The sequence below is a fragment of the Vanacampus margaritifer genome, chromosome 17 (assembly GCF_051991255.1).
Source record: "Vanacampus margaritifer isolate UIUO_Vmar chromosome 17, RoL_Vmar_1.0, whole genome shotgun sequence".
NCBI lineage: Eukaryota > Metazoa > Chordata > Actinopteri > Syngnathiformes > Syngnathidae > Vanacampus > Vanacampus margaritifer.
In genome coordinates, this window is record NC_135448.1 from 5,379,999 (window position 1) to 5,397,672 (window position 17,674).

At 36.7% G+C, this 17,674-nt stretch overlaps 1 protein-coding gene across 3 annotated transcripts; it reads left to right on the top strand.

The window, feature by feature from the left end:
* Positions 1-153: 153 nt before the first annotated feature.
* Positions 154-16,861, top strand: atat1 (alpha tubulin acetyltransferase 1). Of its 3 annotated transcripts, XM_077549422.1 has the most exons (13): positions 154-608; positions 1,345-1,405; positions 2,520-2,611; positions 3,000-3,057; positions 3,161-3,274; positions 3,656-3,757; positions 5,248-5,293; positions 6,295-6,340; positions 6,928-7,002; positions 8,512-8,719; positions 11,176-11,261; positions 11,549-11,627; positions 14,878-15,122. In XM_077549422.1, exons 1-13 carry the CDS (start codon positions 517-519, stop codon positions 14,968-14,970), a joined length of 1,152 nt encoding a protein of 383 aa, XP_077405548.1. In that variant the 5' UTR covers positions 154-516; the 3' UTR covers positions 14,971-15,122. The 3 variants fall into 3 exon arrangements, with proteins under 3 accessions (XP_077405548.1, XP_077405547.1, XP_077405549.1); XM_077549421.1 differs by lacking the exon at positions 6,295-6,340 and having other exon boundaries at positions 14,878-16,861; XM_077549423.1 differs by lacking the exons at positions 6,295-6,340; positions 11,549-11,627; positions 14,878-15,122 and having other exon boundaries at positions 10,534-11,217.
* Positions 16,862-17,674: the final 813 nt, after the last annotated feature.

The window sequence follows — 17,674 nt, forward strand, 5'->3', positions numbered from 1 at the left end:
TTTTAAATGAAAGAAAGAAGAAACGTTTGGTTCTTCCTTTATGACGTCTTTACCGTAATGTAGACACAAATCTACAAAATCTTTTAACATCCATCAAAGAAATGCGAGAGAGAGAGAGAGAGAGAGAGAGAGAGAAAAGAGAGAAAAGAGAGACAGACAGAGAGAGAGATGCGCTAGCTACTTTTGTTTGCGCTATTTTTTATTTTATTAGAATTACGGTACATGCATCAGGACACAATGGAGGTGCCTTGACATTTAAAAATTAAACAGTCTTTCCCGTTGATTTAGACAGCTGTGTCCTGCCTTTGCATTACAGAGAAGACACGTTTTTTTCCTGATTTATAACAACAAATAAACTTTTGTGCTACTGTTTTTGCTAGCGAAGCATCTGCTAGGTTGCCGGAAGCTTTGTTAGCTAGCTAACAAGGCGGCACCTGCTTGTACAGTAAGAGCACTGCTGCTTGGATTGGATGCACTGTACTGTAAAACATAATCCAGAGAAAGAAAGGAAACATTATGGAGTTCCCTTTTAATGTTAACCACTTGTTTTCTGAGAGATTCTCCATTTTGGACAAGAACATCGTTGAGGGTCGCGTGTCTTCGAAAAGGTAAAGCTACTGTTTCTCTCATGCTCGCATTTGTTAGTGACCATAGTTGCAATGAAAACATACGATTATCTCTTTCTTGTTTAAACCAAACCACTCATTTAGCGCGTGCTTTTCCATCTGTAGATGAAGCCACTTTGTTTATTGTGTATTTGCATGTCTGGGGATAAGTGTGTTTTGTAGTATAATTATTATTTATTTATTTTTTATTTGGCATGTCTAATTACAGACGTGCATTAACGAACCTTGATATAATTAGCACTGTCAACAGGCTTGCTACACTCTTGGGACACTTTGTGTTCCACATTTAGATTTATAAATACTAATATGCGATTATTATTTTTATTTTTATCATTGGCCAGCCTGAACAACTGTGATGTCATTTTCAGTCGACAGCAAGTGGAAAAATGGCTGAAATAGTTTTTTTTTTTAATGGTGAATTTTGCTGCTTAACTTATATTGCACAAGCGCAATATTATCAGAATGCCATTTTTAGACTAATAGGGACACGTACAACATATTCTAAAGAATGTGTTTTTGGATATCTTAAGGTAGTTTCTTTTGAAATCCTACAGATTTTACCCCAAAATGTTGCCCATTTAAGAACTTAGACATTCCTCTTTTAGTTGCACAATGTATGAAGTAAATTTGTGCTTTCTAGATGAAACTAAAAGATAATATTTTAATGATGATGACTCCTGCCTCCACTTATTGATGCATATTTGTCTGTCCTTTGCAGGCCAGATCTACAATCCAATATAGACACTGTTATTGATGAACTGGGGAAAGCCTCTGCAAAGGTGAGTCTCATCATCAGGTCAAGAGTCTTGTGGCTATTGAGATAGTAATGTTCCACAAAATATGCTCCTCTCTTCCTAGATGACTCTATTAAATGTGATTGTTCTGAGGCCAACTAGAATTAATTTTGTTTGTTTGCTTGTTTGTTTCGGATTGCCTCAGGATCGAGAATAGAATAGAATATTAGATATACAGTATTAGAATTTTAGAATATTCTCTTACACTAATAGTAGTATTTCTGTCATTTATTTTTCTATTTGCCTCATAAAATTGTCTCCTTTCACCATATTAACAAAAATCTGTGACGTGAATTTAAGCTTATGTTAGCTCTGCAAGTTTGAAAAAACAAAAATCTCATATAGAGCCGGGGGCATGTGTTTGAAAATTTGACTTTTTAAATTCTTACATCCTAATGGTTGGCCACTGGTGTTCCTGCCTACCCATCAAGTGTAACTTTACAAAAGCAAGTAGATTTATGTAAACTAACTATTTTTGCAAATGTATTTTCTGAATTTCACCACCGTATTTGTGTTCAGTTTTTGTGCTCTTTTCTGGAATGCCCTAAGATGGGGCCATACCCCTGTTTTGTAATAAATTAGTAGTTTACAGTCAAAGCTATTTATTATATAAACAATTATTAACATTTTTAAGAGGCATGTCAAATACTCGCATTCGCATTGTGTTTTGCTATGCATGGCAGGGAAAAAGTTGTCGTGTCCATCCATCCATTAACAAATGTAATTACATATGAGTGTTAGATTTTAAATAATTCCATCCATCCATTTTCAACTACACATCCTGCTCAAGGTCACATGTAAGTATTAAAAAATGCAGTCTCTCCAGCTGCTTGCATAAACAGCTACATTAATTAGCACAGCCCTAGTGGAGGTATATTTCCACAATAAGAATGATGTGATTTTTTTTTAAGGGCACTTAAAAACATTTTTACTTCCCCCTTGTAGTTTTACATTATGACCTTAAAATGTGTTATGTGTTCAAATGTTGAATACTGTGCAAAGACTTATCATTCTGCAGGAGATTTGTGTCATAAAACCATTTTCAGTCACCTCCATTTATCCATGGAACAAACAATGAGTATGTGCACTATGTCCACAGGCTCAAAAGCTAACCAAACCTATCACAAGTGCTACCAAGTTGCAGTCTCAGCATCATCAACTCTACTTGATGAAGGATGGAGAAAGCAAAGGGTATATCATATTATGCTCATTTTTCAGCTCTCAACTTCTTTGCACTCATGTCTCTGGGTTTTCTGTAGTCATGCAGTGTAATATTCCCGGTAAATTGGCCAACTAGAGGTGGAACAGATTCAATTATTTATTCTTGCTATAGCAGGATATTGCCGTGTCAATGGTGTGCATTCATACAGCAGCTGCGGCTTTTTAATAAGATGCGTGGCAATGTTGTCCCATCGGCAATGTGTGGCAATGTTGTCCCATCGGCCCAATTCAGAACATTGTATTGTTCAGAACATTGTTTCTTGTGTTATTGTTTCTTCAACATTCTTGTGACATTTTATCCAGAGAAAAGTTTCACCACACGAGCTCACCCTTTAACCCTTATCTTTCTTCCTAACAGAGGGTGTGGCGCAATTGTGGGATTTCTCAAGGTTGGCTACAAGAAGTTATTTCTGCTAGTGAGTCTCTTTATTATTTTGCCATTTCTTCCATCAAATTACAATAACATGAAGATTGACTTTTTTAACTGTCTAACTGCCCCTTGACGTGTTCTATCCATAGGACCAGCAAGGTTTTCACATAGAGGCAGAGCCACAATGTGTTTTGGATTTCTTCATAGCTGAGAATTTGCAGAGACACGGATACGGATTGGAGCTATTTAATTTCATGTTGCAGGTGATGCAATACTCTGTGGTGGGGAAATCCTAGTCACTTCTAATCTGAGTTTGCATGCGAAGACAAAGTTGGTGATGAAACACCACTATAAAGCACTTTCCCAAACTAGAGTATTATTATACGATTTTTATAAGAAAATTGGAAATTCCTACATACCAGTAAAACTGTGCTATTTTACTAATTTGTCATTTATCACCCACTATCAGTTTTGAAAAGATGTAGTGTCAAGATGAGTCAGTCATTATAAAATGGCCTAAATTTTGAGTGGAAACTAATTTAGGCACTTGTTCAGCTTTTTGACTGCTTGTTTTTTCTCAACGAATGAAGTTGTTTCATAATATATGTCAATGACGTAAGTGGCATTTCTGTTTTTCTTCAAAGCACAAGAACATAGACCCAGTGCTGATGGCATATGACAGGCCTTCTCCAAAATTGTTGTCTTTCCTGGCCAAGCATTACTGCCTGACACAAAGTGTTCCTCAGGTACAGCCAGCATTTTGCTGTGTATATAAATTAGCAACTTCTCACTATTACAAATTCACCTAATCACAAATTATTATTATTTTTAATCCATCATATTGTTCTCCGGTGAAAAACTTTCCTTTTCTTATTGTTTTTGTGTACTTACTGAAATGCCAAAATGATGCCACAAGATGGCGCCTAAGCCCCATCTAATAGAAAAGTAAGATTACTGTATTTTTGTATTTGACTTACAGAAAAGTAGGGATGAGCTATGGTGAGGCAGAGCTAAGTTTAGCCTAGGAATTGTAAGAAGTCACAAGAAAGTTGCTAAATTGATATATGTACATTCACACTTTAAGTGTAATGTCTAGATCATATCCTCAATGTTTTTTTTTTTAAGGCTAATGTTGTAAAATTGAAATTATATTAAACTGTTCGGAGATCATAGTTTGTGATGTATTTACGGTATAAACGTTTAATGTAGCAATTATTTTTAATTTATTTGTTAGTGGTTTGGCATTTATGTCATATAAAAATGAATGAATATAATATTGATTAAAACTTTTTTCTATTTATCAATTTTTTTTAAATGATAAAATCTGTATATCTTATTCTTTTATTGTAATTATACAGCATTTTATTTTTAGTCTTGTATACTTTTCTTATCTGTCATTTATTTTACTCTATTTTATTGTTCTAGCTTGCTGTTATTTGTTACATTTATTTATTATAGTGTTTATCAGATTTTTTTTGCTCTTCATTTACTTACTTAGATGCACTTTTTAGTATATGCTTTTATTCTATTTTATTATTTTAATGTTTTTATGCTTCAGTGTTTCCTTACTAGATGGCGTTTCTTCAGTTTGCTCTGTGCTCAGCCTTGCCTCTGCAGCCATGCATTATACATTAATGATTGTATTTTATTAATTTTTTTACTGCACCTACTCTGTGTGGGGCATCCCAGGGAACCACATTTTACAGGGGGTGGAAGGAAATTGGTTGGCTTTAAAAAAATATATATAGGTTTTTTTTTTTTAAGTGAAGCACCTTGTGTTGCTTTTAAAGTATGAAAGGTGCTATAGAAATAAAGATTTGATCTGATGAATATAAGGCGATACTGGCACGGCTGCTGTGTGCAGGGTTGCATTTGACCAGTGTCCTATTTAATTGTTTGCAAAAGCAATGGTCTGTTGATGACGAAAGCTTTCTTTATTTTGTTGCAGTAGCCATTGCAACCAATAAGGTAACTATTAGTGGACTATGTGTGTACTACAGCCAACTGTTTTTATTTTACAAAATGATGGAAGGTCTGTCATTCCAAAATCCTGGTTATTTCGACTCATGGGAATAAAAAAGATTTTATTCTCTGTACTACCAGCTAGTTGTATTATTTTTGAAGCTATTTTAAGTACTGTGTATTCCTGCTAGATGAATCGGAGAGAACATTTTGTGTGACGTTTTATCTTACCTTGTCTGCCATTTTAGTAATTTTGCCTTCTTTTTGCTCCTAGGTGAATAACTTTGTTGTATTTGATGGCTTCTTCCACAACAAATCAGGTACTTTTTTTTTTGTTTTGTTAATTGACGCATGTTTCAATTTCTTAGATTAATTTCTTTGTCAGTCTTTTCTGCTAAGCATTGTTACAAGGTTTCTTTCTGTTTTTGGGCGGTCTGACTTCTTAACTGCACTTTCCGAACTGCTGCTCTAACGCTATCAATATATTGTGCTTGGGAGGTAACTTACACCAATTTTTATGACAAAAAATAGATTTCACATTCACAGTCATTAGTGTGTCTTACTTAAACACGTCAGAGAATATTCAGCACAAACAGTTACATGCGCTCCTTATAATTCCCTCATCTAGGGTTTAGAAATATGGCATTATCCTTAACTTGAGTCCCACTCCAGAATTTCTTTCTTTCCTGGTGCCATCATCCTCCTACCTAAACTGCAGGTCAAAAAAACTAAAATGTAATGCAGCCGTGTGATGTTCTTCTATTAGAAATAGTGTGCATCAGGTAATTTTGTAACTCTTCACAATGTTCCAACATTGTAAAGTACATGTGCAATGGTGCTTGATTTATTGGAATTTACAAACCCCAATTCCAAAAAAGTTGGAACATTGTGTAACATGTCAATGAAAACTAAATACAATGATTTGCATCCTTTTTTTTAAAACCTATATTCTATTGCTTTCACTACAAACACAATATACTTAATGTTCAATCAATGTTGTTATTTTGTGAAGAAAACTTGAGATTTTTTTTTCCTTACTTGGAGTTTATCCGGTAAAGTTTATCAAGTCTAAATCAACCTCATGTTTGGTGCATTTGTGTTCACAAGATGTTCATATACATATTTTGCATGATACCATTTAAAAGTTAACTTACTTTTGTCATCATAGCATATACTTTAGTTTTCTATGTATATGTACAAGATGACAAAAAACACCCTCATTTGCAAAATGAGACAAGCATTAAAAAAAGGTTATGAACCCATTAGAGCTAATCTACTTTTATTCCAATTCCAAAACATTTTTTCCATCAAATTCTCCCAGGCTCGGCTGCGTGTCCTCTGACGGATCAGGGGATGTACGGCTTTTTGTAAGGACTTTTCTATTCTCTTTCTTTTCTCTTACGTCCCCAGTGTCTTGACCCATGTCACTTGTTGCTTTTTTCATTGCACCTCTTTTCCCTTCTCCACTCTTTGCCATGTGTGTTAGCTGTTGAAAGCATAACTGCTATTACTTAAGGTAATAATATGCAGTAATATTATATTTTTGACACTGCCCCTGTTGTTCAAATAGTTAGTATTGAGAAAATCTTCAGCCTTTTACACCAGTGCTAAACTCCGTGGACCACCTAATATACAGTTTAAAGTCAGGTTATTTACTAGCCTTTAGGTTGTTCTTTTTTTTATAATTGCTGTGTGTGACAAGAGTGCTACTTGGATTGCTGATCAACTGTTCTGTTCAACTCCAATGTGTATTATCATTTAGTTTTTTTTGTTTTTCAAAATTTAAAATGTGTCTAGACTAGCCATGCTCTTTGTTGATGACAAACTTTAAAATCTGTTGTAAGGTGGGTTCAGCTACTAGATATATATATTTTTTTGCCAGGCTAGCTTAGATAAAGTCAAATGTTATCTTGTAATGTAATACTCGAGGTTCCAAATGTGTTCTCTTCCACAGTGGCCCAGTTCAGAACGATTCTCCTAAAAAAGCCAGACAGCGAGATCAAACCCTATGCTATAATGGAGAGAGAAGGTATACCGCTATTTCCATTACATTACAACAAAATTGTGTTCTCTTGTGAATATTGGTGTTCAAATAGTCAATAGGTTGCTTCAGTTTGTTTAACCCATTCACTCCCAGCCATTTTCACTGAAGCAACCCCCTTCGGTCCCAGCAGTTTTACTGGATTTTGACTGATTTTGCAAGGCCCACAGAATATTATGTTCTATTGCTATAAAACATGGAACTTACCAAAAGAAAGATTAGAGTCTCTTCTTTCATCAGAAAAAAAGTATATTTCTATCTGTTTCAGTTTTGCAGCAATTATCATTAGAACATAGCTGAGTTTCATCATTATTCACAAATCCGTTTAAAACAGTGGGGAAAATAGCTTTTTGCAACATGGCCTTTGGCTGATCTCTTATACTCTGCTACCACCTGCTGGCCGTTTTTGTAATAACTACCATTGCTTCAAGCATTCTCTTAAATTCAGAGGCTGTATCAAAGCCTTCTGTATGCCCTAGCATACAAACATTAGCAAGCGTATAAATACATTTTTGGGACCATGGTCATATTTACAATAGAACATATTTATACGTTTTGGGGAGCAAATGAGTTAATATGCTTTGAATTGGTAATTGTGGTACAAAGTCTTCAATTTAGGCCTGTGTTTCTTACCCTGGATTTGATTGAACCCCAGGGAGTAGGCCAAAGACATACCCAAGTCAAATGAGTCATGATTGGCCAGCATTAGTTGCAGGTAATCATGCTACATTGCTTGGCCTATCTGTGCGGCAGGGAATTTTGTGCACCCAGTAGTCAACTTTTAGTTGTTGTGATGGTACGTCGTGCAATTTCTTTATTATTGTAATCCCTTCTTACTAATAATGTTGAGTAAAAAAATAAAGTGGTCGAACGAATATCTGCAATCTGAGTTCACATGTATAACGAAACGTATGGTGTTCCACAGGGTTCAATTCTAGACCCCCTTCTGTTTTCATTGTATCTACTGCCCCTGCACCTGTCCATCTTAAGAAAACAGTGGTGGATGGTTTAAAAGTGCTTTAAAAATAGTTGAGCTGAGTGATGGGAATCAGCGTCCGAACTGCATGATTTGCAATGTCAAGTTGAGCAATTGTAGTCCAGGACAAATGACTGTCTAGAAAAACTGAAGGAGCACTTCCTTAACCTGCATGGAGATGGGAAATACAAAAACACAACACTTTCTGAATTCAAGGTAAAAAGAGACAGATTCAATAAAAAGGCTACTTTACATTTTCATTTTATTCACCAGTAAATCATATACCTATGTCTTGAATATGAAAAAAAATCAAAGGGTTCGGTGAATGTGCATAGGGCATTCAGTACCTCCAAAAAGGTTAAGAACCACTGCTTTAGTCAAAGCTTATTGATGAGGACATTTCTAGAAATCAGTATTTATTTTTGGCCCATCATTCATTGGAGATTTGTTTTTTACCAGAAGTAGAGGACAAGCTAGTAATGTGATTGTTTTGTAGGTTATAATTATAATTTCTTCAACAGCAGTGCGTCAGGAGCGGAGGAGTCTTCCCTGGCCGTTTGGCCCTCCCCACTCTACCCAGCGGTTGGCATCCTCCCAGTACTCCCTCAGTGTGGGATCCTCCCCCACCAGGGCATCCCCTCAGGCCGCCATAATGTCTGCACCCGTGGTACACCGGGAGCAGAGCCCAAACTTTCCTCTCATCGAACGAGCCCAGGAAAGACGCACCAGGTAAACACACAAACTTCTGCCGGAATGGGTTGCTTGTACACAGGTCAGCATTGAAAGTGCTCCTGGCCTCTCAAGTGGAAATGCAACTGTGTGATAATCTAAGACCAAAACCAATCTAGGACCATTTAAAAAAATAATAATACAAATTCTCAAATCCATCTGGAAAAAAGGCGATAAAACACTATGGTCTAAGCCAATTACTTCATAAATGGAATTAAGAGGGGATATACAATATCCATACTAATCCATAAGAGATTAGCCACTGTTTATTTCAGACAGCAGTAGCTTCTCTTGTTTTCTATCCTGGTTGTCTTTGCCAGTCAAGCTGCACCACATAAGTGAAACTTAAGGGAAGACATGCGTTATGAATAATCAGGCTATTGGCATTCACAGAATTTAAACCCCACTGTACAGCTTCAGATTGATTAAGATTCCTTGAATATATGTTTTGGTTTGGCACACGTTTATCCTTTCAGATGCGTGTGTTTACAGAGTTAAAGTACCACAGATTGTCACACCCACCGAAGTGGGGCGAAATTCATTCTCCGCATTTGACCCATCCTTTGAGGGAGCAGTGAGCAGCAGCAGGGGCCGTGCTCGGGAATCATTTGGTGATCTAACCCCCCAATTCCAACCCTTAATGATGAGTGTCAAGCAGAGCGACAATGGGTCCCATTTTTTTTTCATAGTCTTTAGTATGACCCAGCCGGGGATTGAACCCACAACCTCTCAGTCTCAGGGCAGACACTCTACCACTAGGCCACTGAGCTGGATTTTGAACCATGATGCAATTTACTTGACCTCAGTTTACATTTCAGTTAAATGTCAATTAATTAAATTTTAATTTTAAAAAAAACTTACACTGTGCCACAATTAATAACTGAGCAGGTTTTAATGAATAAATAAGCACAGCACCTCGAATATATATATATATATATATATTTTTTTTTTAAGAAAAATAGGTGATGCCACTAGGTAGCTGTAATTACCTTTTACTCTGACTGATATCTTATTGTATCTTCAAATCTCAACCTGTAGCTGCACCTGAGAAAGATCTGCTTGCGTGGTCTAACAGCATGTTAAAATCTAGCCTAGCAGCGATTAAATCTCGTAGTTGTCAGATGCCGAAAACTTATTTTATTCCTGTGGGGCAATTAAGGTAGAGTTATTTACAAAAAGTTTACAATGTGAGTCAGGAAAAAATATACAGGAGATATTTCTATTGCAGTATTATTATCAACATTGAAACCTATGAAAAAAATAAACCACACTTTGAGGAAGTGTAGTGTAGTGAAGATGCAAATGATGGGTGAAAAAAACGACAATGAAATTTGTCCTTATTTTCTGCCAGATGAGAGTTTTAAAACCATTACATATAAATAATTCAGTGACTTTTGCGTAGGTTCAAGAGTAATAAACTCAATTAACCTTAATTTAACAGTTAAAAAAACATTCAGCAAAAAGGATTGAGCGTTTTTCTCATTGTTGCTGTAGTTGTATTTGCTTCAGTTTCTCAGATAATGGTTGAAATCTGATAAACCCAAGCCAAGTGGAGTTATTAAATGATAAAACACTCTTCCTTCAATCACCTTTAATAGCAGCTGCATATACTGAACATTGACAAGGAGATGTTATATTGCACGAAGAGCCTCGTCTACATACGCTCAACTACTGCTTCTTTCTGTCTCTCTTCCTTCATTTTTTTGTTCACTCATTACTCCACCCTATTTTTCTTCCAAACCCCCTTTTAAATTAATTTACTCACTGCCTCATCTTTTCCCAACTTTCATTATTATATGCTTACAATTGAATAGTTCCCTTAATAGATCTCAACTGGGTTTCCATTGACTACTTTCTGACTGGCGCCATTTTGTCATTCTTAAAGGAAAGACCGAGGTGTCCGAGTTGAATAGAATAGCCCCGGTTCTGTGTGGAGAAGGAGCACTTGCAAGGGTTAGAAGAATAACACTGTGATCATGGAAAACTCACCTTTTTCCTTGTAAAACAAGGTTATCAGGTTAACAGAAAGAAATATGGTTGCTCTGATTTTGCCTTTTTCATTTTTGAATGCATTAAACTTCCTAATCCACAAAACAACGTACAGTGTTTCAATATTTGGTGCTTCAGCAATCAATACTAAACACATGACTTGCAACCAAACAGTGGTTGCTTGAAAGCTTTTTTGCAGTTTTTATTCTGTGACCATCTCATTTCCTTACATGTTATTTAATTGTGACATTCTATTTGTATGCCCAGCCTTGGTTCTGCTTTACATTTATTATTGTAAGTTGTGTTTTTGCTCATCTTGATTTTCTTTTTTGTTGTTTCTCTTTTTACTGCCATTGTCATTTGACTGGCACTTTCATCTACCCACTTAATTCCTTCCCCCTACCCTTTTGCCCTATTCTTTTTTTTTTCTTTCACCTCCCATGGTCGCTGTTGCCTTTCTTTCCTAGCCAACAGGGTCAAGTTGCCAGAGATGGTCTGTACAGTCGCTACATGGACACCAAATCTTTGGGAATGCTGGGAAGATCTCTGCAAGGTATAGTTCACTGAAGACATAAAACACGACTGAAACAATAGTAGACAAATAAAGAATATTTTTTTAATGTTGTGTGTTGTTGTTGTTTTTAATCCGAATGCCATTAAATTAAATCTGGAAGTCTGCAGATAAAAAGATAATTTTGCTAATTTAATTTCTAATCCATTGTGGCGGTGTTCAGAGCCAAAAAGATTAGAATTGCGTCAATGTCCCAAAATTATTCACCTGACTGGAACAGTGAGACATCTCTGCTACCACCTCATGTACCTGTACATGTTCCTCCTCAGGTCTGAGTTTAGCGGAAGACCACATAATGGGACATACAGCAGCACAGAGGTTGGCGAGTATGCCAATACTACAAAGCAGGTATTTACACTTTAGTCTCTCGGACAATCAGGAAACACGAAGTTAAAGCATATGGAAAAGTGGGGGGTTATGATTGTATAATTAATACATTCAGAAAAGTCCAAAACAATATTTCCCATAGGAAATAAAGTCCAATTATATCATCCGGATGGCCAAAATGTTAACAAAAAATAAATTTTATTGACACTAAATATAGTTATACATTAAAAAAACAATGCAATAAATATAAATAACTTTTTCTTTTTCTTTTTTAACTAGGCGCAAGTAGAAGATTTAAGGGCCACACACTGTATAATTACTTGTTAAGTGAACATTCATTCCATTAATTTTTTTATTTTATAAATGGGCTAAAGTGTGGAGCACAAGTTTATCAGAAAAAAATATTGAACAATAAGAATTTTTTTAAAGCAATTTTATTGGCTTTGCTGGCGCAAGTAAATGAGAATTTTAAGGTTAAAACACCACCATTTAGGGCAGATGTGGGCAAACCCCGGCCCGCGGGCCAAATACGGCCCGTTATGTGTTTCAATCCGGCCCGCCGAACTTATCCAATAAGGCTAGAAAAAAATTCAATTTTTTTTTTCCAGCTCAGTGGCCTAGTGGTAGAGTGTCCGCCCTGAGACTGGGAGGTCGTGGGTTCAATTCCCGGCCGGGTCATACCAAAGACTATAAAAATGGGACCGATTGTCACTCTGCTTGACACTCAGCATTTAGGGTTGGAATTGGGAGGTTAGATCACCACATGATTCCCTGCTGCTCACCGCTCCCTCAGGGAATGGGTCAAATGCGGAGAACAAATTTCGCCCCACTTAGATGGGTGTGACAATCAGTGGATCTTATCTTATCTTATTGGATTTGGATTTGGACATTTACAGCAGGAGACGGCACGGTTTTGTGTTGAACACAGCAATAATGTCCTGATAGTCCAGAGAATCGGTCAATTCTTTTTTGAAAGAAAGCAGAGACAAAGAGTTCAGTCTATCAGTCAACATTGTGGCACTGTTGCGTGTTTTGATCCTTTTGACAGCTGAAGATAGTCTTTCTACATGTTGTCATGGGTGAGGTGAGGAGCGCGCATGCAGGAGACTGTTGATATTGGTGAATACATCCCCGGGGCGTGCGTCGAGCACTTCTATGAGCGTTTCCTCGTTGGCTTTTGGCTTCTTTTTGAGCTGCTGCACAAACACCGTGTGCTATGCGTCCCCCACGGAGATGGAAAAGTGGTCAGAGACGGATTGGATGTACGCGCTTTGTCCTCAGCGCGTGACAGGCAGCAGTGGCTATCATGCAGCCGCATGTGTCACACGCACTGTGGGCCCGGGTTAAAAATGGGTGGGCCAATGGAAAAAAATTCTTTAACTTTACGCCTTGAATTGAAATCTATTAATAATAGATGCAGTCACCAGGTTTGACAGATCACAGTGTATGTGCGATTATAATCTATTTACATTTCTCCTCCCACTTTGCCAAATAGTGTGTAAATGCCGCATCTTGCATATTCATTGAGGCAAACGTACTACCTGGATTAGGGCTATTTTATAATAATAATAATAATAATACATTTCATTTAAAAACAGCACCTTTCAGAACACCCAAGGTCACTTTACAAAGCATAAAAACACAGCAAAAGTTGAGCTAAAACAATAAAAATGAAGCTATTGGAAAAGCTGTTTTAAATAAGTGGATTTTGCACATTTGAAAAACGCAGTCCTTAGTGCACACTATAAGTAAATTGGGTTGTACATTTATCTGTGTGTTTTTACTGTGCTATGAGGTCCAAATGCTCCTGGTCTGGCCCGTCTGTCAAAATTTCAAACCCATTGTGGCCCGCAAGTCAAAAAGTTTGCCCACCCCTGATTTAGGGTCAGTCTGGAGCAGCGCTAGGAACTTGTAAAAAGACAGCAAGGTGTATTACAGAATGCAAGCTTTTATTAAAAAATCTGGAAAATAACAAGCTTCCTTGTCTGGTTGGCAACACTTGGACAAATGGGGTAGATGCCACGGGATTCCGACTTCCGGGTTTCGCACATCAGTGTCGTTTCCGTCCACTGATGGCCGCGTTCCAACACTCGCACCCCCACCCCTGCACCCCCCAACCGCCCATAGGTGGGAGCGCCCTGCAGGGCGTCTCAACTCTCTGAAATGCTGCAGACATTTTGCCCTATGGTGGCTGAATTAACAGTCACGCTCAAACTATTTGATTTTTGATCATTATAGTCGGCTTTTATTTTGAAGTACTGACTTTTGAAGTGATGTGTTGCTTAAATATGCCTTGCCCCATGTTCAAAACTTTATAAATAACTTATGAAATGCTTCAGACGACGTGCAGGAAATGAATACTGAGTCATGTGTTTCTTTTTTATGAAAACTGATCAACAGGACAACATTTAGATGGGGAATAAATTGGAAAATTGAGTCTTATGAAAACAAGAGGATATGTAAACCCTATTATACCAAGGTTATCACTATATCTTCTACGATTTCGTGTAGATTCAAGAGATTTCAAAAAACAGTTAATGCTTTCTTATCAAATGAAACCATATGGAAAAGTAATATCAGGATTATAGAGCCCTAAATCATCACAGAATATTATAACAACATAACCCAAATAAATGCAAACTATATATATATATATATATATATATATATATATATATATATATATATATATATATATATATATATATATATATATATTAGGGATGTCCATTTATGGTAATTAATCACATGACTTCACTAGTTAACTCACGATTAATCGCAAACTTTATATGTGTTCTAAATGTACAATAAAATGTACAATATAATTTTTCATACTCTTGTTAACTTAAAAGTGCAAAAAAAAGTTAAACTAATAGAAATATGGCAGAATTTTTTTAGCCATTGATACAGTCATTTTATAATGATTCATATTTGAGTTAAAAATGAAAAAGATGTACTGTACTGAAAACGAGTGTGTTATTGATTTGTGTTGAGGTCATTTTTCTGCCACTAGATGGCATAATTGCATTTGTAAGATGTTGGTGACAGCTCACAGTATTAATGAGAATAGCAAAAATGTAATGAAGCGGTTCATTTGACTCTCAAAAATTTTAATCACACTTAATTTGTAAAACATTTCTTCCCAAAATTGTTGTATAGCTAAATAGCCTAAATATGAGAAACAGCTCTCATCTTATCTTTGAAGATCTCTTATCTCATGTTCACCTTCCTCCTACCAATAATGTTAACCTGTCACATTCCTTCACCCTAGGTTACTTTCACCTCTATCTGCAACCAAGGACAATGTCGTTTGCGGGCCGACATTCTTCAACAACAGAAAACTACGCCTAGAAACAGATGCTGAGGTGGCCGGTGTGAAAAACGAACTCCAGTCTCCCAATGGTCCTGGGAGCACAGGGAGAGTCCTTTTGGAAAGTCAGAGACATTTATTGGGGAAAGAGCGAGACGCAAGCAGGAATGTCTGTTCCTGGACTGTGGGAAAGGGTTGCTGCTCTGCCCAGTACGTGAAGCAGATGCTGTTAAGCAGGGGTACATGTCCGTGGTGATAGTTGGGTGTGTCCAAATTTGGATCACGTAAGTTGCATGTATGTGAGCATTTTGGCAATTTGGGGTGAAATTAGTTCTCAAATTACTGATACAGGATTTTAGACTGTCCTTTTAGATGTTAAGGTTTTCTTTAAAGTAGTTTTGATAGACATTAAAGTTGCGACCAACATCACCAACACAACACTATCAAGAACTCATATTCAATCGCTAATTTAGGATGCTAAGAAAACGCTAATTACACCGTCATTGTATGATATGACAGAAGTTTCCGATGTAAGTGGCTAGCAGCTAGCTGTTAGCATTTTTTTTTTCTTGCTGATCCGAAAAACGATCCGATCCGAAACGTGACTTTTGTGATCCGTTGCACCACTAGTGCTGAAAAATCCATTATGGAAGCCACAAAACACTGTTCAGAAAGATGTCCATAATGAATTATTTGCCAAATAATAATAAATCCAAATTGTGGTCACAAATGAGCTCCAATTGCTCAAGACCACAAAAAGTCATTTTCCCATACAATAAAAGATGTGTGTGTGCCAGTTTTCAGTCCCTCTCTGCAGAGTGTAAACAGATGGTGAGAAAAGAAAAGATAAGTCAGAGGTGTGTGTCAGTGTTGTGTTGAGTCATGCGTTCAGGAAAATGTTGAGTAATAATTCAAGAATTTGCTGCACACTCACAACAGCCTCGTTTTCCCATCCACCATTTTCCAAAGTTTTTCTCTACTTGAGCAAAAGTACAATTGTGTAAAACAAAAACAAAAAACAACTTTGGTAAAAGTACTCACTAAAAATAATTACTCAAGTAAAAGTAAAAAAAAAAGAAAGAAAAAGTACAGACTCTGGAATGTACTTGACGAGTAGAAGTACAAAGTATTTTTACCGGATGTTTCCTCACGTCAATTTGAAAAATATTAGCTGATGGAGCAAAAATGGGTAGACATCAGCCAGTTGACTCTCTGACTTGCCCTGTGTCTAGTCTAGTCGACCGTGTTGAGTATCACTCACTTATGTTGCTGGTCCACTTCTCGCTGACATGATTGAAACTCCTTTCATATTGTTAACAGACAATCTGCAGCTTTCTTCTTATCAAGTTCAAATTATAATGTGTTACACCCTCTCACAGTTTGCACACTTATACAGGATTGGCTTTAAAGATAATTTACTTATTACATATTATTTACTTTGTTGCAAGTAAGCAGCAGGACACAGCCAGGACTGTGACATCAAGTTTGTTTGTTTTAGTTACTTTAGAGGCACTCTGAGAGATTCAACCAGTGGGAAAAAAGCTGTGCTGGTTTACACTGCTCATTTATTGGTGCAGCTGTGTTTCTCCGAGTCTCTGCACAGGGTGTGTGCACCAGTTTGGAACATAAAACATTCTGCTTTTTCAAAGTTCAGACCATAAATATTGCAAACATTTTCCACTTCCGCTCTGAGCTGTGTCAAGTCGGTCTTTAGTTACACATGTCAAGCATGTGGAACTGCTGCTTATCAAATGTCGTCATAACAGAATGACAAGACGGACGGGCGCAAGTCACACATTTCAAATTGTCACACAAGTGGAAAAACATGGGACTCATTTTAAATGTTAAAAACTTGCACACAAAAAAACACAGTTTGATTACAAGTGATGCTTGCTTTTATACTGTTTACTTGTGTATTATAACAATAAAATGCTAAATGAAAGTACTTGTCCTGTGAGAGTTTAAAATACAAACGAACTACTCTGTATTTACTTTAATCCGCTGTTAAACCTAAACTCTGCTTTCCTTTGGCAGTGTTCCAGGCGATTCCTGCGTTCTGCACAGATGTCGCAGAACATGTAAACAAAAGCCTGTAAGGACTTGACTTAGGGACGAGATATTTGACTGTTGATGACCCAAGAAAAGTGGAATTTGGCACTGTTTGTCGCGAGACAGTTCACTGTCCATCAATTATCGGCATGAGCAAGGCATATATCAAAAAAATCCTTGAGGCACTCCATCCACTGAATCCTCTTTACAGTATGTATGCCCATATATGACTGATTATGTACAATCAGGTCCAGAAGTATTTGATTTTTGTTTTTCCTTAATGCATGACTACAATGGATTAAAAATTAAAGTCAGTATGTTGCCCAGCAAAGACCACAAGTTTCTCGTGGGCCTGTTTTAAAAATAGCTCACTAGTGATACTAGTAAAACATTGATTTGCTAGGAATGGTGTAGAAGTGAAAATTTGAGAAATTATTTGCAGTACATCAGTGTCTTTATATAGATGACTATCAATTATTATTGACATACAATTAAAGGTAATTTGAGCAAATTAGTCACTTCAGACGTGTGTATGAAACTAGCAGCCCTTTACATTAAATCAGTGCTCAAGAATTAGCTTTCACTTTAGAACTTCCACATTCTTGGTAGGAACAAATAAAAAAATATTTGACACACCTCCAAGGACTATAAATACACACATGGTTTAAACAAGGAGCAAATCACTGTTGATAGTCAAGAACCAGAAATC